Source organism: Hyaena hyaena, unplaced genomic scaffold (genome assembly GCF_003009895.1).
Source record: "Hyaena hyaena isolate Hyena2069 unplaced genomic scaffold, ASM300989v1 scaffold_325, whole genome shotgun sequence".
Taxonomy (NCBI): domain Eukaryota; kingdom Metazoa; phylum Chordata; class Mammalia; order Carnivora; family Hyaenidae; genus Hyaena; species Hyaena hyaena.
In genome coordinates, this window is record NW_024080957.1 from 362,966 (window position 1) to 388,346 (window position 25,381).

The 25,381-nt window shown below is 38.7% G+C and overlaps 2 protein-coding genes across 4 annotated transcripts in view; both read left to right on the plus strand.

Moving 5' to 3' along the window:
- The first annotated feature begins 2,437 nt into the window (after nt 1–2,437).
- Nucleotides 2,438–6,227, plus strand: CUNH2orf66 (chromosome unknown C2orf66 homolog). The gene is made up of 3 exons (XM_039248949.1): nt 2,438–2,563; nt 3,793–3,991; nt 6,171–6,227. Exons 1-2 carry the CDS (start codon nt 2,444–2,446, stop codon nt 3,970–3,972), a joined length of 300 nt encoding a protein of 99 aa, XP_039104880.1. The 5' UTR covers nt 2,438–2,443; the 3' UTR covers nt 3,973–3,991; nt 6,171–6,227.
- A 5,931-nt stretch (nt 6,228–12,158) lies between these two features.
- GTF3C3 (general transcription factor IIIC subunit 3) overlaps nt 12,159–25,381 on the plus strand; it is a 38,108-nt gene continuing 24,885 nt past the window's right edge. For all 3 annotated transcript variants that reach the window (XR_005531191.1, XM_039248961.1, XM_039248962.1), the window contains exons 1-7: nt 12,159–12,332; nt 13,186–13,297; nt 16,608–16,798; nt 17,701–17,824; nt 21,235–21,426; nt 21,934–22,099; nt 24,895–25,042. Coding sequence is in view for 2 of the 3 variants with exons in the window: in XM_039248961.1 (XP_039104892.1) it covers nt 12,231–12,332; nt 13,186–13,297; nt 16,608–16,798; nt 17,701–17,824; nt 21,235–21,426; nt 21,934–22,099; nt 24,895–25,042 (1,035 nt within the window). In the remaining variant the exon portion in view is untranslated. The remainder of the gene's footprint in view (nt 12,333–13,185; nt 13,298–16,607; nt 16,799–17,700; nt 17,825–21,234; nt 21,427–21,933; nt 22,100–24,894; nt 25,043–25,381) is intronic.

Consider the following 25,381-nt stretch of genomic DNA (forward strand, 5'->3'; position numbering starts at 1 on the left):
ATCCTAATCCAATTTAACATCTTCCTGCCTGGATTACAGCAGTAGGCACCCAACTGGTCTCTCACATCCTTCTTGTCTAGCTCTATCTGTCCTCCTCACTACAATCAGGAAAATCTTTTAAAACTGAAAATCTGAGCAAGCTGTTTAGATACTTAAAACCCTTCAATCAGCATTGCTTGTGGCAGAAAGATCATGATCCAGCCCCATCTCGCAACACAGTCCTCCTCTCTCCCTGGCATACTAATTCATCTTCAGTTGCTCCAGTGTGCCATGTTGCTTTCAGCCAGGGTCTTATTTGAAACTCTTCTGCCTCTGTCCTCCCCAGGTTGCCTAGATAACTTCTACTCACCTACTAGATGTAAGGTCCCTTCTTCACTGAAGCCTTCCCTGACCCCTGAGACTGAATCACATCCCCCTCTTCTACACTCTCACGGCACTCAGTTTCTCTTCATAGATATTATCATCATTTGAGTTTAAACATTTTGTTGTTTAAAAATTTGATTATTCTCTGTCTTGCCCACTAACGTATTAGTTTAGTAAAGGCAGAGCCTATATTCATTATTCTTACCATTTTATCCTCAAAGCCTACTGGAACAGATGGTGACCACGCTCATCGTGGTGAGCATTTCATAATGTATGTACTTGTCAAATCACTGTGTGATACACCTGCAACCAATATAATGTTGTATGTCAACTATACCTTAATTTAAAAAATTTTTAATTTTTCTAACATTTATTCATTTTTGAGAGGGGGGAGGGGCAGAGGGAGAAGGAGACACAGAATCCAAAGCAGGCTCCAGGCTCTGAGCTGTCAGCATAGACCCGAGCTAAAGTTGGATGCTTAACCGACTGAGCCACCCAGGTGCCCCAAAACTTTTTAAAATAAACAAAGTCATTACATTAAAAAAAGACTATTGGAATGCCTGGCACATAGTAGGCACTCAATAAAAGCTATCTGAATTAATGAATAAAAGAATGAATAAATGAAGGTCATTAGTGACTTGCCCAAGGTCAGTATGGCAAGACACACTCTAGCCAGGTATTCTAAATTTTAGTCCATGCTTCTAGCCTTCTCACAATGACCTTGTCCTCTATTGTGAATTATTGCAACCAAAGCAACTTCACAACTCAAGTCCAGTTTCTCAATCCTACTGTTTTCTAAGGACAGCATTAATGCAGCAAGGAGATACGATAGGTATAGCAATATTTTTCCAAGAAATACATGATATCTTTTTACTGTATTTTGAAGGTTTTTTTTTTTATGATAAGCCATGCTGCTATTTAAAACTTGTAAAGCTTTTTTTAAGATTCCAAGAAGAAACATAAGGCGTAGGTCACAAAAAACAGTTTTATCTCTTGCAATAGGATTTCCTGTTCAAAAAATGATCTTAATTTGAAAAGCTGATATCTCCAAAAGAGCATTCTATTAGATGGGTAATCATCATCATATTGCCAGCTGCTGTGTATACCTTTCTCTTAAAAGTGAAAAAGTAAAAAGCCACTTTGCTATGTACAAGTACTTTGCATGTTTTATAAAATCCACATAAAATGGTCAGTAGTTAGAGGAGAGGCTGCTATATTTATAAGACAAATAAGTTCACTGTCACCCCTGAAGGAGCTTGAAGATGTGATTCTCAAGGGTGTTTGGTGCCTTGGATGAAAATGGAATCATTATTTTTCAACTTCCCCTGCTCACGTCATTGACTCCCACCTGCAGCCGGCCCATTGGTTATAAGTAGCCATAAATGGTCTTGCAGATTGTGAGCAAGGTAGCCAACCAGGACCAGCTAGAGCCAAACTCCTGGTAAGCTTTCCTAGCCCTTTCTGTGTTATTTCATTTCCATATCACATCTTGGAGTGAGAGACAATCCATACTTAGGCTGATGTGGTGTGTGTCGCAGATGTGTGTATAAGGTGCATTTCTCATTTTTTGGTATGTCTTTTCTTTTTTTGCCTCCTCTTCCACGTCCTTTGTTTATTGAAGACTGCTGTCTTAACACATACACATACTGTTTTTTTTTGTTTTTTGTTTTAAGGATCGCACTTTCTTTGGAGACAACAAAGTGCATTGTTTTCAAAGATGAAAAGTCATACTCAGACCTTCTGGGTTTTATTCATAATTGCTTTGCTCATCACTGTATAATATTCTCATCATCAGACTCCTTTAAGCTAATCACCTGGACTTGGGGGGCTTCACTTGCAAACGAACGTGAGGAAAAAGGGGCTGCAAAATTCAGGTGAACCAATATACTATTTCTTTCTCCTTGTCTCTCTTTAAAAATGTTTCCTCTTCTCTTTTTACTTTTGCCTTCCCTTCTCTTCTCCTCCCCCTTCCTTCATCTTCTTCCTCCCCTTCTAACTCCTGCTGCTTCTTTCTTTCTCTCTTCTCTCTCAGACCATTGACATCTCCCTGATCCTCCCTTCCCCTGAGCTTCATTCCACCATGCCCACAGCACTCCTGCTGCTGTGTGTTGCCCTAGTGCTACTTGGGCCTGTCCATGGAGCCACAGCGAGAAACGAAGAGAAATGGAAGTCGCTCAACAACCCCCGAAACCGAGAGCTGGTAAGAGCATACACTGGGGCTTGCTGGGCTGCAGGGTGAAATTGGCACATCTCTGGGGTTATGCACACTGCACTCTGCTAGAGCACAGTGGTGAGGAGGCTACCAAGTGCCAAGGAGATTCCTGCCAAGAAATGTGGTCAAGGGCTTCGCTAGTCTCGTGGCTGGTATCCTATTGTTCTTCTGGCCAATTTATATCTGTTCTGTAAGGAGAAACAAATTTATATTTAGAAATGATTTTATGTACACACAACACATAACAGTTGTAAATGATCTTACGTACACGTTGACTTTATAGCCTGGATTTCTCATACATATACAAAATCAAGAGCATGGTGGGGAATTGATTTTTGCATAGCTCAGATTGAACTGATAATAAAACCAATTCTCATATGACCAACCCATGTGAAGCTCAGTTATAAAAACTGAGCTTATCAATTTACCAAACATTCTTTTCTCTTCCTTTTTTTTTTAAGATTTACTTTTAAGTAATCGCTACACCCAATGTGAGGCTGAATCCCACATCCCTGAAACCCAGAGTTGTGTGCTCCACCAATTGAGTCAGCCAGTTGCTCCTCAAGCATTATTTCCAACATAAATTTATCTAGGAAATAGAATTCAAAACATCAGTAAAAATTCTCTTTTAAATATATGCCAAGTACAATAAACATGCTGACATTACTGTTTCAAAATACAGTTTCCCTACAGAAAATGATGTGAAATATAACAATATCGTGTTAAAACAACCAAGCAGCCCTTTGCAAGTTTCTGTGTATCCATTTTGTAAAGGAAAGCTGAAAAACCCATGCCTGAAAGAATCAGGGCAGCAGACAATGGCTAGGATCTCACCTTCAGAGAGGACGTGCAGAACTTGACCACTGTGAAGTTCAGTTTAATCTCCGGCCTAAGTGGTTCAGAGGTTGTTTACAATGAGCCCACTGACCGTGATGCTATTAAATAATTGATGCTCTTCTCTCAATCTCCACCAGGAATGTTGAATTATCTTGTTTAGGGTTGAAATGTCACAAAGAAGGCAGGGTAAAGGACAGTGGAGGGGAAGGAAAAGAAGTAGCCAAAGTTTGTATTTGTATTTCTGGATTTTCTAACTTCTGCCTCATAGATTAGCCCTAAAGTCAATTCATGGAGGAAAAAAGAGGGGGAAAGTATCTGTCTCTGAGTATTTTTTATATTTAATTTACATATCACATTGAACACTTTCTTTCTCGCTTCAGTTTTTCAGAACCCTTCAGGCATATCTTAAGGGAAGAGGTCTTGATGTTGGGAGCTTTCCGAACACTTTCTCCATGAATGAGGATCCTAGACCTCTTTCTTTCCAATCAGAACTTCTTGCTTCTGCATTTGCAGATTATGAAGAACAGAAAAACTCCTTTCCCAATAACCTCAAAGGCTGAATGTTTCCTCTGAACACAGGTAAGTTATCCCTTTATTCTCAGGATCTGTCCAATTGTAACAACTCAGTCATAAAGAGATTTTGAAAGTATTTATTTGAAAAATAATTTGATTTCCTCATTGAAATATGCGTTCCATTTTGATGATACTCATCACTGTTAGTATTTGGATTTGATTCATGTATTTCATTGTCTGGTTTTAAAAAGAAATGACAGTTTGTAATTTTATAAGCATAGTTTTCTGGAAGGAGATATATTAAAATAGAATGATCACTCCTTTTTTAAAATTTATTTAAAGTAATCTGTATGTCCAACTTGGGGCTTGAACTCACCAAGATTAAGAGTCACCTGCTCTACCAACTGAACAACCTAGGTGCCCCTAGAATTACCACTCTTTTTTAAAAATGTTTTATTATCATTTATTTCTGAGAGAGAGAGAAAAAGTATGAGTAGGGGAGGGACAGAGAGAGAAGGAGACACAGAATCTGAAGCAGCTGCAGGCTCTGAGCTGTCAGCACAGAGCTCAGCGCGGGGCGTGAACTCACGAACTGCAATATCATGACCCCAGCCGAAGTCAGAAGCTTAACTGACGGAGCCACTTATCACTCTTAATAGGATTAGTAAATAGAGTGGAAGACCACAAACTTTTACCTATCTTTTTTGAATACCAGGTCATATAGCTAGTTATGTAGAAATCATATAAAAAGAAATACGGTGGGGCACCTGAGTGGCTCAGTCAGTCTAACTGACTAGAGTTAGAGTCAATCTAACTCTTGATTTCAGCTCATTTCTTGATCTCACAGTTCATGAGATGGAGCCTGGAGTCAAGCTTTGAGCTGTCTGCTTGGATTTTCTCTCTCTCCCTCTCTCACTCACCCGTCCCCTCTTCTCTCAAAATAAGTAAATAAACTTAAAAACAGCATGTCAAATTGTGCAGTTGGATTTAATAGAAAGAAAATTTTTTAAAATTGTCTTCTTGGAAAAAAGTAATAAACCTATATTTGAGCTTGAACTTCCTCATCTGGAGGAAAAAAAGGTAAAATATTGTAAAGATGGCATTTTCTTCATGGGAAAAAAAACTGGAAATTTATTTGTGCTTAAAATTTGTGTTTTATTGTTCCTTTTTTTTTCTTTGAGAGAGAGAGTGAGAAAGAGAGAGAGAGTGCATGTGCACTAGCAAGCAGGGAAGGGGAAAAGGGAGAAGGAGACCGAGAATCTCAAGCAGGCTCACATTCAGTGTGGAGCCTGACTTAGGGCTCAATTTCATGACTGTGAGATCATGAACTGAGCTGAAATCAAGAGTTGATCACTTAACCAAAGGAACCCCCATGAGCCCCTATTCTTATTACTTTAGCATTCCTATCAAGTAAATATTTACCATTGGGAAAAAAAAAACAAGTATGGTGCATTCCAAAAAAATACAATGTGATTTCTAGTCTGTTAGCTTTTTGTTTGGCTGAATAATAAAGGGAACTGAATCATGATTAAAATCTACTCCCATTCTTCCAGTAGCTAGGGATGAAATTGTGAGGAAGCATGCATACTATTGCTGCACTTTATTGTTCATGGGAAAGCATTTGATTATTCGTTCCTTTAAATGTGATGACTTTTTAAAAATAATGATTGTTATTCTAAATGGAAGATGCAGTTTACTATGTGGCATACGCGCTTGAAATCTCCTACGATGAAATGAGAAAATAAAATAGAATGAACAGAAAGATGTTACGGGAGGGTTCCCTTGACTAATATTCACACTTGGGCCCTAGGCTATTAAACACTAAAATAGAGAATAGTTATTAATATCACATTAATAGCTGCTTTAGTATGAGAAGAATTGCATGCAAGTTGGCTGTGGGCCTTAGTTTCTTCATTTATAAATTGCAGATGCTGATCTCTAACTCACAGATACTATCAGAGAAAATATTAAATAAATAGTGTCAGGTAAGCATGGAATGGTTCAGGGCAGGAAATGGAGAAAACACCAAGTTGGTAGTATTGTAATGTGATAGGAATTGTTCAACTTTGTGAGAGAAGCTTAGCTTCTATTTGGAGAATATTTCATAATTACATGCACTCCTTTCCTAATATCTCTGATTAGAAAGAAAAAGAGTCTTTGTTGAAATATGTTGCTCTTTGGGTCATTGTGTTGCTTGAAGGGTCTTCACTTTCTATTTCATGATATCATTTTCTTGTTCTTTCAGATGTCTGGCTATTTTAAAAATACAAATGAAACTTCTCATTAGAAAAATTCAATCATGGTCATGGCTAAACCTTTTTCCTCTCCACTTTTGTCAATTTATAATGGTTTTATTCTACATGTCCAGATTTACATATAAGTAGGTTGAGCTTTGGGACATATGTGACTTATGTGCATATTTTTGGAGTCTTTTTTCCAGTCTATAAACCATAAACACCAATGTAGAGCCCCAGACATATTTGTAAAAGTTACAGAAACACTGTAGAGTCCAAAGAGATGATCTTTCAAAGACAAGCTTGTATGTTTATTACGTTTTATCAATAAACACTTTAAAAACTTTTAATGATTATTTATTTTTGAAAGAGAGAGATACAGAGCATGAGTAGGGGAGGGGAGCAAAGAGAGGGAGACACAGAATCCAAAGTAGGCTCCAGGCTCTGAGCTGGATGCGGGGCTCGAACTCATGGACCTCATGGACCACAAGACTATGACCTGAGCAGAAGTCGGATGCTTAACCAACTGAGCCACCTGGGGACCCCATCAATAAACATTTTTATTTGAAAGGGAGTCTGCTCATTTTTAGTATAGTTCATTATATGTAAGAAAGATTTGGGATAAAATTGGTCTTTTTCCTGAAAAGAAGCTGCATTCCCACATTCAGCATATGCCCCTGAAAGACCTCACAGTGTCAGTTTCACGGCAAGGGAGAGGAAGTGATAAATATCCACAGTTAAGCTGAAATGGAAAGTAAAGGCACTGGGAATTGTGGGAGTTGCTAGGGCCTCTAGGAGATGTTCCCTGGCATTGTATTCAGAGGTGGACGTTGTGTTACACCAAATATCCCTGCTGCACTCAGCTCTGGTTCTTCTGCACACAGCTCCTTAAGAAGGGTGAGTAGAAACAGGTGGAACTCCCTTCTCTTACAACCAACCGATCGTCTCATCTCTCCACCATCTCAGGATGAAATATTCTGACTCTCATATTTTCATTTGGAATAGCTGCTTTTCCTGTATCGTTATGGAGAGCCGCATCATTTTCTCTGTGATTCCTGAAAAGCAAACATTATACTAGAAGGCAAACACATTATACTAGAAGACAAACATCGGCGTCCTCGTAACATTAGTCTCTACATTCCATGATAGACTTCTGTGGCTTTTTTGTGGATGATTGATACTGAATATCAATAATAAAATATTTATGCAAAAATAGATTTCTGCATCTGGTTTAATTTGTTCTGTTTTAACTAGTTGTGTGTGTGTGTGTGTGTGTGTGTGTGTGTGTGTGTATGTCTTTTCTCTGGAGGGTCCTGAGGTTTTTGAGAGCAGAGATCATATCTAAGCCATTTTTATTTCTCCAGCACCTCGCACAATGCTCTACATGTAGCAAGTGTTTAATATGTGTTGAACTGAAGGTGTGCTATCCTGCTATATTCATATGGTAACAGAAGCTGCTTCTAGTTAATATCAAGATTATGTGGGGGTTTTTTTACCACTTGAATGTTTTTTTAAAGTTTATTTTTTTATTTTGAGAGAGAGAGAGAATGTGAGCAAGAGAGGGGCAAAGAGAAAGAGTGAGAGAGAGAATCCCAAGCAAATTCTGTCCTGTCAGAGCAGAACCCAATGCGGGGCCTGATCTCACGAACCATGAGGTCGTGACCTGAGCTGAAAAAATCAAAATCTGGGTGCTTAACTGACTGAGCCACCCAGATGCCCCTGGGGTTTTTTTTGCCATTTAAAAGATAGAAGTAGGGACACCTGGGTGGCTCAGTCAGCTAAGCATCCAACTCTTGATTTAGGCTCAGGTCATGATCTCAGGGTGGTGAGATCAAGCTCTGTGTTGGGCTCTGCTCTAGGTGTGCAGCCTGCTTAAGGTTCTCTCTCTCCCTACACCTCTCCCACTTCCGCCCTGTTCACATTCACTCACTAAAAAATAAATAAAAATTAAAGATATAAGTAATTATTGATGATGAACTATTCCTCATAAAAATATAAGGTATTCAAAAATTTTTTTGAATGTTTATTTTTGAGAGAGAGAGAGAGAGAGAGAGACAGTGTGAGCAGGGGAGGGGCAGAGAGAGAGAGGGAGACACGGAATTGGAAGCAGGCTCCGGGGTCTGAGCTGTCAGCACAGGGTCTGATGCGGGGCTTGAATTCACGAGCCTTCAAGCTGTGAGATCATGACCTGAGCCGAAGTCAGACGCTTAACTGACTGAGCCACTCAGGTGCCCCCAAAATAAGGTATTCAAATAAAGGGTCAAGTTATAAGGAGTGTTGTATCACTGTCAGGTTCTACTCAACTGGCAGTGGCTGGTTCTCCCTTCCTTTTTCCAGTCCTCCTCTGGGTGTCAGGACTGCCACAAAGTGAATGCTTATTCATTTCATGGCCTTTGAAAAGGAAGAGCATCCACACGGACTTTTAACTATGAACCTGCAAAGTCTCAGGGCAGGAGCATGCATCCTTCTGCTGGAAAACTCCTCACATCGGCAGAGAGTTGTTGATGGAAGGCCTATACTCCATACTGACAAGAGTTTCTTGGTGGTGATGCTGTTGGCCATTGGGGAAAGGAAAGTCTCCATTTGTATGGCCATTTAGCACATCTGGTGCTCAGACATTGTATGTCAGTCATTTCCCCACCCCTACCCTATTATTTTGACAACGAAAACTTCCCGACACGCATTTCTAAAAGCCCACTTGGGAAGTGGGCTTTTTTTTAGATTTTTTTTTTTTTTTTTGGCCTGAGAACCATAGTGAGGAAAACAACAGAAGTGTGGTGTTTCTTCCAACAAAAATCAATGTTTTACAAGTGATCGAGATTCTCCGGGGGCCCATGGTAATTCTCTACATAGTTTTCTGACAGCCTTTCAACACTGACTCTGCTCCTCTTTGATGAGTATCACATTCCCAGACCATGACCCTGTTGTCCCTACCCCAGAACTAGCGTAGTCAAGAACTGTTAAGAGTGTGGCTTCTAAGTCACACTTACAAGTGTAATTTGTAAGCCACACAGTACCCTCCAGTTTCATAGATTCTGACATGTGAGACTCCTGGGTCGGAGGCAGCAGACTTTATTACTCACGGTGCTGCAGGCATCATGAGTTTTACATCCACACTGATTCTCCTTATCCCCCAAGTATCACGGGAGCCACATGGAGGTGAATCCAAGTATATGCTGTGCACAAAAGGGTTTGTGATGAAGAACCCCAAACAGGATATCCCCACTTTTACACGGGGCTCCTAACAAACATGCCCAATCTTCGCCCCAGAGGGAAGCATTAATATCGATTGTACTGGTCAGAAAACAAATCTGTCCTCTGCCCCAGAGAAAGACAATATGTCTGTCTTTCAAGGTTGTTTGTTCTACAGACATCTTTGGAAATATAGCCCAGATGGAAGGTTGTCACAATCTTTTGCAGAAAAGTGAGGGAACTATGGAAAAATTGTCTCCCCAAAAGGGTCACACCTCATTGTGTTCTCTCCCCTTGAAAAGGAGAGAGGATGGAGTCATTTCCTCCCTGTGTACTCTTAATTCTATTGTCACGGCACACATTCAATGTTCTGCTTCCTTCAAACATTCCATTTTGATTCTCAAAAATCAACTAGAAAGTCTGAAAAGTTTCTTCTTGCTATTTTCATTGTGACTACAACAATTTCACTTCATCTCAAGGTAATGCAGAGACCTTTGACTCACCAGGGTACAAATTACTTTCAAGGAAGTGTTTTTCAAAAAAAAAAAAAACCCAGAAAGATAACAATTTTAAGATATATTGCTACAGTCTGACCTGTAAAAGGACTTTCGTGTCAACAAGGTGTTCCATATCAGTGTTAAAAACCAAATTCAAATTTTAAAGTAGATTTTAAAGATCTTACTGGCTTTATTTAATGAAGCATGAATTGCATATCATCTAACAAATAGAAAGGAGCTCCAAAGAGCTGTACAAAATGAGACACGGTAGCTAGAAGAAGGTGGGACAAGGAAGATACTAGCAGAGAGTGGCTTGTTTGTGGCAAGGTAACTTCCCTTTAGGGGACAGCAGAGGTCTATCATGCAGTAATGTCTATTACCTCACTAGAGCTAACCACATAATTCCAGATTGACTAAGATTCCACTCCTGAGAGAGGTTGAAACTGTACCTAAAGTATGTAGTAAGTCTTGGTTCCTTATGTGGGTGTAGCACAAGTGATTTTGAGTCTGTTGTCTCTTTAATAACGGCATAAAAACTATCCTTCTGTCTCTTGCTGCCTCTTCCCTATTCTCTGCAACATCAATGGATATCTGCACTATTGTTATTCCATATTCCAGGCAGTTAATAATGAAACAACCTAGTCTAAGCCATCTGGGTCTTAGGGGAGAGTTCTCCTTATGAGGTACCATCTTTCCTGCCTTTGATTTTCCCCCTAAGAGACTTAGGACCAGACTTTAGAATTCTCCTTAGATGCAGTTCCCTGACTGCCCGGAGAAATTCAAAGAATTTTTGTGATTTACAAGTGATTTTTGTTGAGTTCCTTAATCCAACCTACCCTACTAGCCCCCATATTTTATACCCAGGTAGAGTCCCGAAGATCCTTCATCACGAGAAAAGGGTAATTTCTAGCTGTGAGATTCCTCCCCCCACTCTTATCTGGAAGTTTTGGGGTCACGGTTCTCATTCTGACATTCTCCTGTACTTATCCTCATCTGGATTGTAACAAAGAGGTACCAATGGCTAAATGATAGTCACCATGTAACTTGCCTCTAACCTTAGCTTTATATCAAGCTGCATTCTCTTGCCCATTTCTAAGGCACTTTCAATTCCACCTAGTTTAATTCATAAATGTGTTTTAAGCACAGATTACTAGAATTCATGAAGATGCATCAGGTACTACTGTTTTCAAGATGTTGAAAGATAGTATCTCTAGAATAGGACAGCAGAGAAATATTTATAATACAAGGTAAAATATAAACCACAGGAGTGTGCAGGAAGTGAAGAATAGTTCCTTTGAGGGGATGCCATATATCATATTAATTTCACACATGGAATTCGGGGTCAAATAGACCAGGGTTCACATCCTGGTTCTGCTACTTATTAGCTATAGGACTTTGGCACTAATAATAGCAACATTCTCAGGTGCTTGGGTGGCTCTTGATCTCAGCTCAGGTAGTGATCTCACAGTTTGTAGGATCCAGCCCCAGGCAGCAGGGGGAGCTTGCTTGGAATTCTCTCTTCCTTTCTCTCTGTCACCCTCCCACTCCCACCCCCACACAAGCACGAGTTCACTCTCTCAAAAAAATAAAAATAAAACCAACATTGGATTTTAAGGATTATTTTGAGCTATGTATGTAGTATGTAAAAACCAGTTCATGACCTATACTAAGTGGGCAAGGGTGTATAGTAACCACATCAAGCATTTGATTCTTTCTAAAAGTTTGACTGTTAAGAAAAGAAAACTTGGGTGGGAGTGATAGGTGCAACATGAAGTCCCAATAAACTTATTTACAGACTGAGAAGGAGCCCTGAGGAAAGGGAGAGTTTGAGGATTTGTGAAGATGGGAAAACTCCACTAATGGTGGAGGTGATGAGATTTAGAGCACAAATTGGGAGAGGACTTTCGCTTTCTGTGGCAGGAGAAAAATGGTAAAAGAAACATGCACGTGGCAGTGCAGTTGGTTAAATCAAGAAAATAATGCACCCCAGCAAAGATCAAATTAATTTAAAGAACAAACATTCAGAAAAGGAAGTGGATTAGGAGAACACTAATAAAGAATTGCGAGAAACGATGTAGATTAAGGGAAATTTGTTTAAAGCTCTTTTTTTTTTTTTTTTTTTTTTTTTTAACTCCCTAATCCTCTTTAACAGCAAGCCTTGAGCCAGGACAGGTCCCGCTCTCTCTGTTTGGAAGGAGGCCGGACCATATGCGCCAGCGGAACCTGAGCGCAGCGGCTGCGGCACCGACCGGACCCGTTTCCCAGGAGGACGCCGGGTCGCTTTTCTCGGCGCCCGGGAGCTGGGTAAAATCTAGGAAGTCTTGCTTTTTCCGGTTCTCTGTCCAGGTTTCTGTTGCTGCGTATCCGCACCTCGAAGCAGACATGTCGGGTTTCAGCCCGGAGCTCATCGACTACCTGGAAGGGAAGATCTCCTTTGAGGAGTTCGAAAGGCGGAGAGAAGAGAGAAAAACCCGCGAGAAGAAAGTGAGGCGACAGCTAGGCCAGGATGCCCCTGTCTTGTCCCCCTAAATAGCTAGATGTGGGGGACCCAGATGACCCCATTCGCTGTGATGGAGGGGGCCAGGAATTCCTAGCAGCTTCTTCCGCTTCTTACCTAAATCTGGGTTCTCACTTCTCAGTCCTGTGCTAAGCTCCTCTTAAGAAATTTCTCCCACCAAAAAGCTTGTCTCGGTGGTAACCCCACCTTCCCCCTTCTTCATTCCCCTTCCTCCTCTACCCTGTCAGAGTTTCTGATTCTAATACTAGTTTTGCCACTAATTCTTTTGTGTGCGGGTGAGCAGTTCACCTCCCTTCCTTAGGCCTCAGTTTCTTTATTTCTAAACCTAGGGGTTGGAGCTCCCATTTTTGAAGAGTCTCCCAGTGGTGTGATGTGCTCTACTTCAGGAAAGCGAGTTTTCTTTTCTGATAACAAAATCTTCACTCACGTATTTTTCATACTTTAGAATATCTGAACTTCACATATCCTCTTACTTATATGAAGTCCGAGGGAAAACAAATATAATCGCACCCTTTTAAATTGATTGGTGGATTCGTTCCTAATTCATACAACTAATAATGACCCATCTCTTTTCATTTAAAAAGCTAGGATATAATGTGTAGATTCATGAAATAATCCAGATGTATTAAATTATTTTTTACAAGTGACTGATTCAGACAGTCGTAAGGGATGAGACCTAAGTACTCTGAAATGCTTTGACAGTTTTCAAACTTGTGCAGAGCTCAGGTTTTATAGAAATAAAAATGAGGCAAATGCCCTGTTCACTACTGTAGAGAACTAAATGTGTCTTATTTTTTGAAATTATTAATTTTCCATCAGAGTATTCAGGAAAAAGGAAAGTTATCAGTTGAAGAAAATCCACATGACAATGAAGTTCCATCATCATCGGGAATTGACTCCACAAAATCGCCTGACAATGAGGCCAATGAAGGTATGTTGAAGTCATTTGCTACTTGCATTACATGTTAAGAATAGCTAGTAATTTAGTGAAAAATTTTTCATTGCAGTGGTGTTCTGTTGTTGATTACCTGGTTTATCAGTAGTGTAATAATAGTGTATGGCATATAATACGTGTTCAATAAATATTTGTTGAGATTTTGAATATGGTGATGGTTAGTTTGTGGGTTATTTTTGTGGAAAAGTATTTCAAATTGAAATCAGTGTTTGGGAGCCTTTTTAGAGTCATTGTTTTTTAAATTGGCCCTTTTGGTTACTAATCAGTTCCAGACTATACTCCCCCGAATTGTAATGGTTTATACTTCTAAACAAAGTGGCTTCCAAACCACTGCCTTACTTACTGGAGATAAGATAAAAAATGCCAGTGTGGAAGTCCAGTTAGCTGCCCCCGACGGTCCTCACACACAGTAGAGGTCTCTTGGTATATTGCCCCATCTAGGATCCAGTCCTCAGCTCTGCAAATGTAGATGCTAGATTTGGTTAGTCCCAACTGATTAAACCTATCAGAGTCTAATTGATGAACTAGAATGCAAATTCATTAATTTCCAGTGATTGATATACCTTCCTAGTGAACAGAATACTGATAACAGTGGATAGTGTCCATTAACTCATGACAAGTTATGTGGGGTACTGAACTGTCAGTTAGAATATAGCTTTGTATATAGTATCTGAAATGAGAACTAAATTAAACATTTTAGTTCTAAGGGGTAGAAGGAGAGGCTGGTTCTTTTCCCTGTGAACAGCTGTCTTTACAAAGAGTTTACATACTAATTGGATAGACAGAAAATAAGCTTTATTCCTGCCTCCTTGGACCCAGTGGAGAAGAAAGGGCAAAGAGGAGCACAAATTGGGGTTACGGTTTCTTACCTTATCAGGCAAGTCAGGTGGAAAAGGGAGCGAAACTTGTTCTAACAACTTGTGGGTCTTTCCTTATCTGCTTAGGGGAGGGGTAGCTCTTCCATCGTCAGATCTTTGAGGTGCATTGTAGTAGCAGGCATCCAGTGGTGCATGGTTGGCTATAGCTTCCCTGGGAGAGGTGGCCATCAGGTCCTCCCTAAAAAAAAAAATAGGATTAACTGAGCAGTCAGGCATACTGGTACTGGATTGCCTCAGCTCAGATAATCCCATCAGTCCATTTGAGAAATAAAACTCCCAATTTCCCAGGAAGCAATCATCCCAGAACTCTACTGAGACCATTGGTTAGTGAGTTTGAACATATATTCAAAACAAAAGGTGGGTCAGTTTTGAACAAGTTTAGCAAAGTCTGCTAATTGGAATATATGGCCACCAGAGTTAATAGTCTTTTTCTTCCTATACATTGTTGAATACCCCTGGCACATTCTTGCTCTTAAGCACCTTTCCTACATGCCATGCAGCTAGGACCTTCTTTTATTTCATTTTTAGTTCATTAGTGCTGGTAGAAAAACTACAATTAATTTTTGTATATTAACCTTGTATCCAGGAACCTTGCTTAATTATGTATTCTGGCAGTACGTATGCACATTTTTTCAGATCTGCTACGTACATATTCTTATATTTATTTTGGATGTTCACAATTCTTGAAGCTGATCATTGTGATTTCATGAGAACGATTATTATTTGTTGCTCAGAGTATGTGGGTTTTTAAAAATTTTTGCCCTTCCTTACATGTATTTAACTATCTTGTTTATCCAGCGTCTTTGGGGTTTGAAGTATTTCACATAAGTGAATAAGCTTGCAAGTTTTGAATACAATTATGTAAAATTATATAAAATATATATAAAGTTTTAACTGTTTCATTGGAGTTTTTCTAAAATATGTTACATGTCTCTGCTTTAACAGAAAATTGGCTTCAGACTTAACCGTTACTTGGTCATTTAAGGTTATCATTATGAACTTGCAAAAATCACTGTACGCTACTGGCATCCTCAGATACAAATAAATTATGTCTTATTATTTTGTTTCTGGAATGATAATACTATTTTAATTTTAATAATAGCATTTATTAAGGTTTTACTATATCCTGAGCATTATTCTAAGTACATGTATATAAAAACTCACCTCGTTCTTAGGGTAAGCCTATAAGGCAGACATTATTATTATACTGTATTTATTTATCTACCTCTTGAAATGGTACAACCACTGTTTATGTATGTTTGTGTGTGTGTATGTATGTAAGCTCTGTGCTCAGTATGGGACTTGAACTTACAACTTCAGGATCAAGAGTTGCATGCTCTTTCCGACCAAGCTAGCCAGGCGCCCTGTTAGACATTATTATTAAAAAAAATTTTTTTAATCCTTATTATTATATTTTAAATGTTTATTTATTTTAGAGAGACACTGAGTGTGAGTGGGGGAGGGGCAGAGAGAGAGGGAGACACAGAATCTGAAGCAGGCTCTAGGCTCTGAGTTGTCAGCACAGAGCCCGATGTGGGGCTTGAACTCACGAACCCCGAGATTGTGACCTGAGCCTAAGTCAGACGTTCAACCAACTGAGCCAACCAGGCGCCCCTAATCTTTATTTCTGAAAGAGAGAGAGAGAGAGGGAGACAGACAGACAAAGTTCAAGCAGGGGAGGAACAGAGAGAGACACACACACAGAATCTGAAGCAGGTTCCAGGCTCTGAGCTGTCAGTACAGAGCCTGACGCGGGACTTGAACTCATGGACTGTGAGATCATGACCTGAGCTGAAGTTGGACACTTAACTGACTGAGCCCCCCAGGTGCCCCTGTCAGATATTATTAACCTCTTTTACAAATGAGGAAACTGAGGTTCAATTTTTTTCTTTCATTTTCCAGATTAGGCAGAGCTAGATTATTTCAATCTACTTTTTGGTAAAAGACATAATTTATACATCATCATTTAGTAATTTACCCAAGGTTACACAGTTAGTGATAATTGGAGATAAAGTTTGAAATCAAACAGCTTGACTCTGGAGGCCTTATCTCTAACCACTATGCTTGCCACCTGGTTTCTGTACCACCAGAATTGTTTAGTTTTCAGGTCTACGTCTTACACTTATTTAATTTTTTTCTCTCTGCTTTTAAATGTTACTATGTACACTTCCGATTTCCCACTTAGTCTTCCTGTATATCTTAAAGAGGCCTAAACGGTGAGTCAGCACTTCCTACAGAGTAAAATACATGACTTTGACAGCTTTCTTCTTTGGGTTGCGTTTTGGAATGTTTGTTGTCTACTTTTACTTTCAGAAAATACTGGATTATTTTTTTTCCTTTTGACTACTGAGTGTTTGTTCTAATGGGTTTTAATTGTTTGTTGGCAACCTCCATGTGTCTTTTTTCAGGAGAAACGTCAGATGGAGTCAGCAAATCAGTTCACAAGGTCTTTGCTTCCATGCTTGGAGAGAATGAAGATGATGAGGAGGAAGAGGAAGAGGAAGAAGAGGAGGAAGAAGAAACACCTGAGCAACCCACTGCAGGCGATGTGTTTGTATTGGAGATGGTTCTCAATCGTGAAACCAAGAAAATGATGAAAGTAAATATTTATTTAGTCCTAATAAACAGAATATAAAAATGTAACATAGTAATTGAAAAAGAAATCTTTAAATTATTCGTATATTCAGAGAGAATCCAAGCTGTAAGAAAGGAAGTATCATGAGACAACTGTTGTTGTTGTTTTTTTTTTTAAATTTTATTTTTAATTTTATTTTTTTGAGAGAGAGAGAGAGAGAGCCTGTAAATACGAGCAGGGGAGGGGCAGAAAGAGAGGATCCCAAGGAGGCCCATGAGATCATGACCTGAGCTGAAACCAAGAGTCAGACACTTACCTGAATGAGCCACCCACTTTCGTGTAGTTCATCTTAGAGATTTATAAAATGTAAAGCCTTAATTATTGCATATATCAAAATGTACTATAGTTTTGCTATTAAAAGATCCATATTATAACTTTTTAACCAATTTTATTCTGAGTTGATAAATTGAAGGAAGAAGGATCTTCAGTAGGTTATATTATAATAAGTTGACTGGCACATAAATCCATTCTGAGCATCAGGTTCTACATTTGTTATTCTAATTATTAATTAGTAATTCTTGACCACTTTGGTTTTTGTTTTCTTTATATATTTCACTGTGGTTTGAACTTTGTACTGTAGGAGGTTTGTTCTTATTTTTTGTCTTAGATTTCTGATGTGTTCCTTTTTGAAAATGTTATAGAATATTTCTTTTTCTTCTTAAGATTAGTTTTAGCCTTTTTCCTGAAATGCAGACTTTAATAATAATGGATCAGAATTAGTCATTTGGTCCTTAGTTCTCAATTTAGAATATTGAGAAGTTTTAAAGGGAAATTTCAGTTTCATTATGTTCTGCATTTATTAATTTGAAATTGAAATCTAAGACGCTACTGTATTTTAGTCTAAATGTCATTTTTTTTCTATACAGGAGAAAAGGCCCCGAAGTAAACTTCCCAGAGCTCTGAGGGGTCTCATGGGTGAAGCCAACATTCGCTTTGCTCGAGGAGAACGGGAAGAGGCGATACTGATGTGCATGGAAATCATAAGACAAGGTGTCTTCTGTGGGGAGTTATTGACAATAGCAGTTTAATAGTGTGTCTTAAAACATTGGAGGAGCACTTCACTGTACTCTTTGGAAAAAATATTCAGAAGCTTGGAGATGATTGTGATAACAGTGATTTGCCACTTTTCATATTCAGTAGAAATCATTACCAAGAAAGTGAAAATCTTAGAGTATGACTTAATGACATATTAATATTTATTGAACTCTTATAGCCATTTTTGTTTGATTTTTAATGTTTCATTTTGGGGTTTTAGACTTTTGTAGCAGTAGTCTTTTTTAAATATGACACCTTGTGTTAAAACCACTTAAAAAGTATTTTTTTATTTCATTTTCCAGCAGAGCTATATTATTTTAATCTACTTTTTGGTAAAAGACACAATTTATACATATCATCTTTCATTAAACTGCAGATCTTGGGCATATTGAAGGATATCTTCAGAAGTGACTTTTTGACTAATCGCTTATATTTATCATTTTGGTTTCCTGACATGTTGCCAAATGATGACCTGCATAGTGGCTTGGATAGTTGTAATACAGTGAACTGTTAATTTAGCTTTTCACTATTTTGGCATTTGATATTATCTGGGCTAGGGTCCTTTTAGTGGTCTTTTTTTTTTTTCTTTGTTAATTTTATTTCTTTCATCATGGTAAATGTACTCTTTAATCCTTATACCCTCTTACTTCCATCCCCTGACCCACTCCTTTCTGGTAACCATCAATTTGTTCTCTACAGTTAAGAGTCTGTTCTTTAATTTCTCTCTCTCTCTCTTTTGCTTATTTGCTTTGTTTCTTAAATTCCACATGTGAGTGAAATCATACGGTATTTTTCTTTTTCTGACTGACTTATTTCACCTAGCATTATATTCTCTAGCTCTATCCGTGTTGCAAATGAAAAGGTTTCATTCTTTTTTATGGCCAAATAATATTCCATTGTGCGCGCGTGTGCACGCGCACACACACACATACACACACACACACCATCTTTATCCAGTCATCTATCGATGGACATTTGGGCTGTTTCCGTGGTTTGGCTGTTATAGATAATGCTGCTATAAACATTGATATGCATGTATCCCTTCAGATTAGTGTTTTTGTATTTTTTGGGTTAATACCCAATAGTATGATTACAGAATTGTAGGTTAGTTCTGCTTTTATTTTTAAAGTTTATTTATTTATTTTGAGAGAATGGGGACGGGCAGAGAGCAAATCCCAAGCAGGCTCTGCACTGTCAACATAGAGCCTGATGGGGGGTTCAAATTCACGAACTGTGAAATCATGATCTGAACTGAAATCAAGAGTCAGACACTTAACTGACTGAGCCACCCAAGCACCCCATCTATTTATATATTTTTTTTAGTGTTTGTTTATTTTTGAGAGAGAGAGTGCAAACAGGGGAGGGACAGAGAGAGAGAGGGGCACACACACACAGAATATGAAGCAGGCTCCAGGCTTTGAGCTATCAGCACAGATCCTGGTGTGGGCTTGAACTCACAAACTGAGATCGTGACCTGAGTCCAAGTTGGACGCCCAACTGATGGAGCCACCTAGGCGCCCCCTTTTTTATTTTATTAAATTTTTTTTTAATGTTTGTTTATTTTTGAGAGAAAGAGAGCATGAGCATGGAAGGGTCAGAGAGAGAGGGAGATACAGAATCTGAAGCAGGCTCCAGGCTCTGAGCTGTCAGCACAGACCCTGATGTGAGGCTCAAACTCACGAACTGAGATCATGACCTTAGCCAAAGTCAGACGCTTAACTAAGCACCAAGGTGCCCCTGTATCAGTTCTTTATGTTTTAGATACTAACCTTTATCAGATATGTCCTTTGCAAATATCTTCTCCCATTGAGTAGGTTACCTTTTAGTTCTGTTGATTATTCCCTTCTCTGTGCAGAAGCTTTTTATTTTGATGTAGTCCCAGTAGTTTGTTTTTGCTTTTATTTCCCTTGCCTCAGAAGACTTACCTAGAAAAAATGTTGCTCCAGCTGATGTCAGAGAGGTTACTGCCTGAGCTTTAAGGATTTTAATGGTTTCAGGTCTCACATTTAGGTGTTTAATTGATTTTGAGTTTATTTTTGCCTATGGTGAAAGTAAGTCGCCAGTTTCATTCTTTTGCATGTAGCTATCCAGTTTTCCCAGTACCATTTGCTAAAGAGACTGTCTTTCTCACACTGTGTATTCATTTCTCCTTTGCTGAAGATTAGTTGACCTTATTATTGTGTTTATTTCTGGGTTTTCTCTCCTATTCAGTTGATCTTTGTGTCTATTTTTATGCAACTATCATACTGTTTTAATTACTAGTGCTTTGTAATATAACCTGAAACCTGTAATTGTAATAGCTCCAGCCTTGTTTTTCTTTTTCAAGATTACTTTGGCCATTTGAGGTCTTTTGTGGTTCCATATAAATTTCAAGATTGTTTGTTCTAGTTCTATGAAAAATGCTGTTGCTATTATTTTTTTAAGTTTATTTATTTATTTCGAGAGCCTGAGTGAGTCGAGGAGGGGCAGAGAGAGAGGGAGAGATAATTGCAAGCAGGCTCCATGCCTAGCGCAGAGCCCTGTGCGGGGTTTGATCCCACAACTGCAAGATCTTGGCCTGAGTCAATAGAGTTGGTTGCCCAACTGACTGAGCCACCCAGGTGCCCGCCCCCTGCTTTCTTTTTTTAAAGTAAGCTCTATACAGATTGGGGAAATTTTCAGCTGTTATACCTTCAAATAAAATTTCTGCCCCCTTGTCTCTATTCTTCTAAGATCACTGTAATGTGCATGTTGATTATAGTTGATGGAGTCACTGAGTTTCCTAATACTTCCCAATTTGCACAGTTTTCTTTCCTGTCCTTTGCTCAGTTTGAGGTTGCTCCTTTTTCTTTTCTTTCCAAGAAACAAGATTAACCACACTTTTTTCTTGAGAATATTTTATTTGGTTTCTACTTTGCAATATTATCTTTTCCTTTGTATCAGTTTATAGTTGTTTATTTTTGACAGTAATCTTTACTGTAATCCCTTGTGATCTTAGAACTTTATTTCAGAAACATTTCAGAAATGCAGATTAACTGTTCACTTTGATACCCTGGATTTAGGTGCAGTCTACTCAGTCCATTCATTCCATACCCTGTGGTTGTCAGATCATGAAGATTCAACACTGATGTGCTGATGCTCATTGGGATGAACTTGCTGAGCTATTAAGCCATGTTTAGCCTTAGCAAAGGGGGATTTTCATGAGGGGCACATGGTGGAGAGTAGAGTTTTTCATGAAATGACACAAGTAGTTTGTATAGTTCTGCTAGAGTGTTTAAAAGAGTTTAATTATTTAAAAAAGGATCTGTAATTTGAACCATGGGATTATATCATCTCATACCTCTTTCCTCAGTCAGTGGAATTTGGTTTTTTTTAATTCATTTTAGCTCCTCTGGCTTATGAGCCATTCTCTACCCTTGCCATGATATATGAGGACCAAGGTGACATGGAGAAATCTCTGCAGTTTGAGTTGATTGCTGCACATTTAAATCCCAGTGACACTGAAGAGTGGGTTAGATTGGCAGAAATGTCTCTGGAGCAAGATAATATTAAGCAGGCTATTTTTTGCTACACAAAAGGTAATTAAAATGTTCTTCTTATTTTGTTTGATAAAATGTTACATAATAGATTCTTTTGATAATTGTACTTACTAGTTTGGGGTGATGTTAGGGGAAATCTATTTATTCCTGATATTCTGTCATCCCAGGGTTAAGTATTTGGGGCCTGTCTGCTTTCATGTTTATCAGCAACTTTATATCGTGAGCTAATATAGCACAAAAGTTGGTAGAACACTACCTTCAGTTTCCTACTGAGAGGTAGGTTGGTTCTAAGCTGTTCCTTGAGGGTTAACATCACACTAGAGTTACCAAATGAAGATTAATGTAGAAATTCAGGTTCTATCTGGTCTCAGAGTAAACCTAGCTAGAGTGAAGGTAGATTTGTTCCAGAATAACCCACTTAGTTCTATTAGACAATTAGTTTAGAGTGTTTATTTAATTTTGTGAAAAGAGAATCAGTCATATCCAAGTATCATGAACCCCTTTTTGTGATAAATCCATAATTTGTATTCTCTTTTTTCTTCTTAGCTCTTAAATATGAACCTACTAATGTCCGTTATCTGTGGGAGCGATCGAGCCTTTATGAACAGATGGGAGATCATAAAATGGCAATGGATGGTTATAGGCGTATTTTAAACCTTTTATCTCCCTCTGATGGAGAACGTTTTATGCAGTTGACTAGAGATATGGCAAAGTAAGTTTGGAGGGAAGTGTATATAGATGCTTCTAATAATCATCTTATTTTATAAGTCAAAGCACATATTTGAACTAGAATATATTTTTTATTGAGGTTCAAAGAAGTGTTTTATTTTATGTATCTTATATTTTACTTAAATATAGAGGTGGGGTTTTTTTTCAGTACTTTTCTGTTTCCAAGTCAACTGTGTGATTACTTAGAAAAATTTGTATATACATTACCTTCAAGTGTTCTGAAGTTTAAAAATGGGGCATGTTCTAAAAAGATGATTAGGCTCCTAAATTTCCATAACTTAGTTGATGTACATTTGCAGTAATATTAAATTATTTGTTGTAAATACGCTGTTGAAATGTTTGTAATCTGGGGTTTTCTATAATCATTCTACCTTTAGTCAGTACTAGAATACCATCTTAAGACAAAAATTTTTCCTTATAGTTGACATATGGCACTGACTGTGGTATAGATTTTATTTAAAAAAATATCCCATTTGCAACGTCGTGGATGGAACTATAGTGTATTATGATAAGTGAAATAAGTTAGTCAGGGAAAGACAAATACCATATGATTTCACTCCTGTGGAATGTAAAAAACAAAACAGATTAACAAAGGGGAAGGGGAAACGAGAGGGAAGTAAACCATAAGAGCCTTAATGATAGACAACAAACTGAGGGTTGATGGAGGGAGGTTGGTGGGGAATGGGTTAGATGGGTGATGAGTATTAAGGAGGCACTTGTTGTGTTGAGCACTGGGTGTTATATGTGTGATGAATCACTAAATTCTTCTCAAACCAGTATTACACTATACATTAACTCACTAGGATTTAAATAAAAATTTGAAAATAAATATTATATGCTACCGTACTTCTCTGATATGCTGTACATCAAAGCAACGTAGAGCACATTTTGGCTAAATAATGTCTTGTTGTAAGCTCTCTTTTCTGGGTTTATCTGTAAATGGTAATTTCAGCCTAGGGTCAGCCATCTTGATCTGGTTATGGCAGTAATCTATGGAAGGGATAATAGTAGCTTGGACCAGTCAAGTGCAGGAGATGGTGAGAAGTAATCAGATTCTGGATGTATTTTGAAGGCTGAGCTCAGGATTTTCTGATAGGAGATGTGTGTGTGTGTGTGTGTGTGTGTGAGTGAGTGTGTGAGTGTGTGTGAGTGAAAGAGACACACAGACAAGGGAAGAGTTCTGAGGACTAAATCCTGAGGCACTCCAGTGTTTAGAAGTCAGGAAAATAAGGAGGAAGTATCAGGGAGACTGAAAGGAAATGGGCACTGAAGTAGGAAGAAACTAAGAGAACATGATATTCTAGAAATGTATTGAAGAAAGCACTTCAAGGAGGAGGGATGACCATCTATGTGAAATAGTCCAAATAGAGTATTTAAAATGAGGAGAGTATTGACATTGGAGATAGGGTGGGGGGTTCCTGGATTGGCAGCTCTGGAGAAATTTATAAGGGGAGCAGAGGAATGAGAGGATTTTATTAGAATGGGTTGTAGGGGAAAGAGATAATTTTTTGTTTGTCTGTTTTATTTATTTCTAGGAGAGAGAGAGAGAGAGACAGCGTGAGCAGGGGAGGGTCAGAGATAGAGGGAGTCACAGACTGAAACAGGCTCCAGGCTCTGAGCTGGCAGTCAGCACAGAGCCCGACGCGGGGCCTGAACCCACGAACCGCGAGATCATGACCCAAGCGAAAGTCGGATGCTTAACCGACTAAGCCACCCAGGTGCCCCAAAGAGATAATTTTTAAGTTGGGAAAAATTACAATGTATTTGTATTCAGATGGTATAATCCACAGTTGAGAAACACATTGAAGATTCATGAGAGAAGGGACAGTTGCTTAATTGATGTTCTTGAGTAGGTGGAGAGAATGGGATCTAGTTGGGGGTTTGCCGTATAGGTGGAGAATGTGGAATATACGGCAATGGGTATGCATAAGTAGGAAGATGTATTGGGAGTGTGAGGGATGTCATGATCCGGTTCTCTGCAAACTAAGAAGGAAGGTCATCAGCTGAGAGTGGGGATCAGAGAGTTTGGGAGGTTTGAAGGGAGAGATGAGGAACAGTTGTCTAGGTCCTTGGCCTTGCTACAGCATTTGTATCACCTGGGAGCCTGTCATAAATGTAGACTCTCAGCCTTACCTCAGCTCTACTGAATCAGAACATGCCTTTTTACAAGACTTTGTATGCACATTCAAGCTTGAGAAACAACGGACAAGGTAACTGTAGCAAGACTGCTGACAGCACCGTGGGCCCACTTCCGTCTAGTGATCATTAATTTAGAGTGAGTCCAGTAAGCCTGGTCAGCTGGACAGGTGGTTGTGAAGAGTAGGCATATTTGGATTAAAAAGGGTTGGGATTTTATCATATGACTTTATCAGAAGGACAGGAGAAGTGAGGAGATGTGCCAGGGAGTAAATTCAATGTTGGTCTATGGAGAAGGACAAAAGTGAAGTCAAGAGGCTGCAGGACAGTGAAACAAGTAGATCAGTGCTTTGTAGATCCCACTGAGGGAGGAAGAGTTGTTGGAATTGGGTGAGAGGGAGAATGAGCCAGAATGATAGGAGGTAGCTTTTAGAGAGAGATGCTTGACATGATGACACTGTTATACTGACGTTGCCCATTTTTCTCTGGATCGGCTGTGATTATGATTTTAAAGAAAAGTTTTTTTCTCCTCTCTGATTTTAAGAAAATGAAAATCAGTTAATAGATGGTCTAAGCAAGGATATGTGAGTTTTATAATGAACTAAATAAGTATTCGTCCATTTTGTCATTTATTTTTTTCAGGAGTTACTATGAAGCCAATGATGTTACTTCAGCTATTAACATAATTGAAGAAGCTTTCTCAAAACATCAGAGTCTTGTTTCCATGGAAGATGTTAATGTAGCAGCTGAACTATATATTTCTAACAAACAGTATGACAGAGCTTTGGAGGTAGGAATGTAATGTGTTTCTCTCTTAGATTTTGGACACATGTCTGCATTTTAGAAATTCTTACAAATTGACAATTCCTCACTTTAGTTATTTTTGTTAAATTACTTATATACTAAATTATATTTTTAAAGTTTGTATGGAAACAGATTTCTAGATTCTGTAGCAATTCCATATAAAATGTAAAGTATAATTTGATAAATGCTGTCACCATTATCACAGGTGCCAGATATGTCTGTACTTGAGGGTAGCAGGACTGAGCAGCGGACGAATTGCTCTGATTCCGTTCCTAAGTTGTTGGAAACAGTAGTTTGGTTTGATATAGAGGAATTATGTATCTTG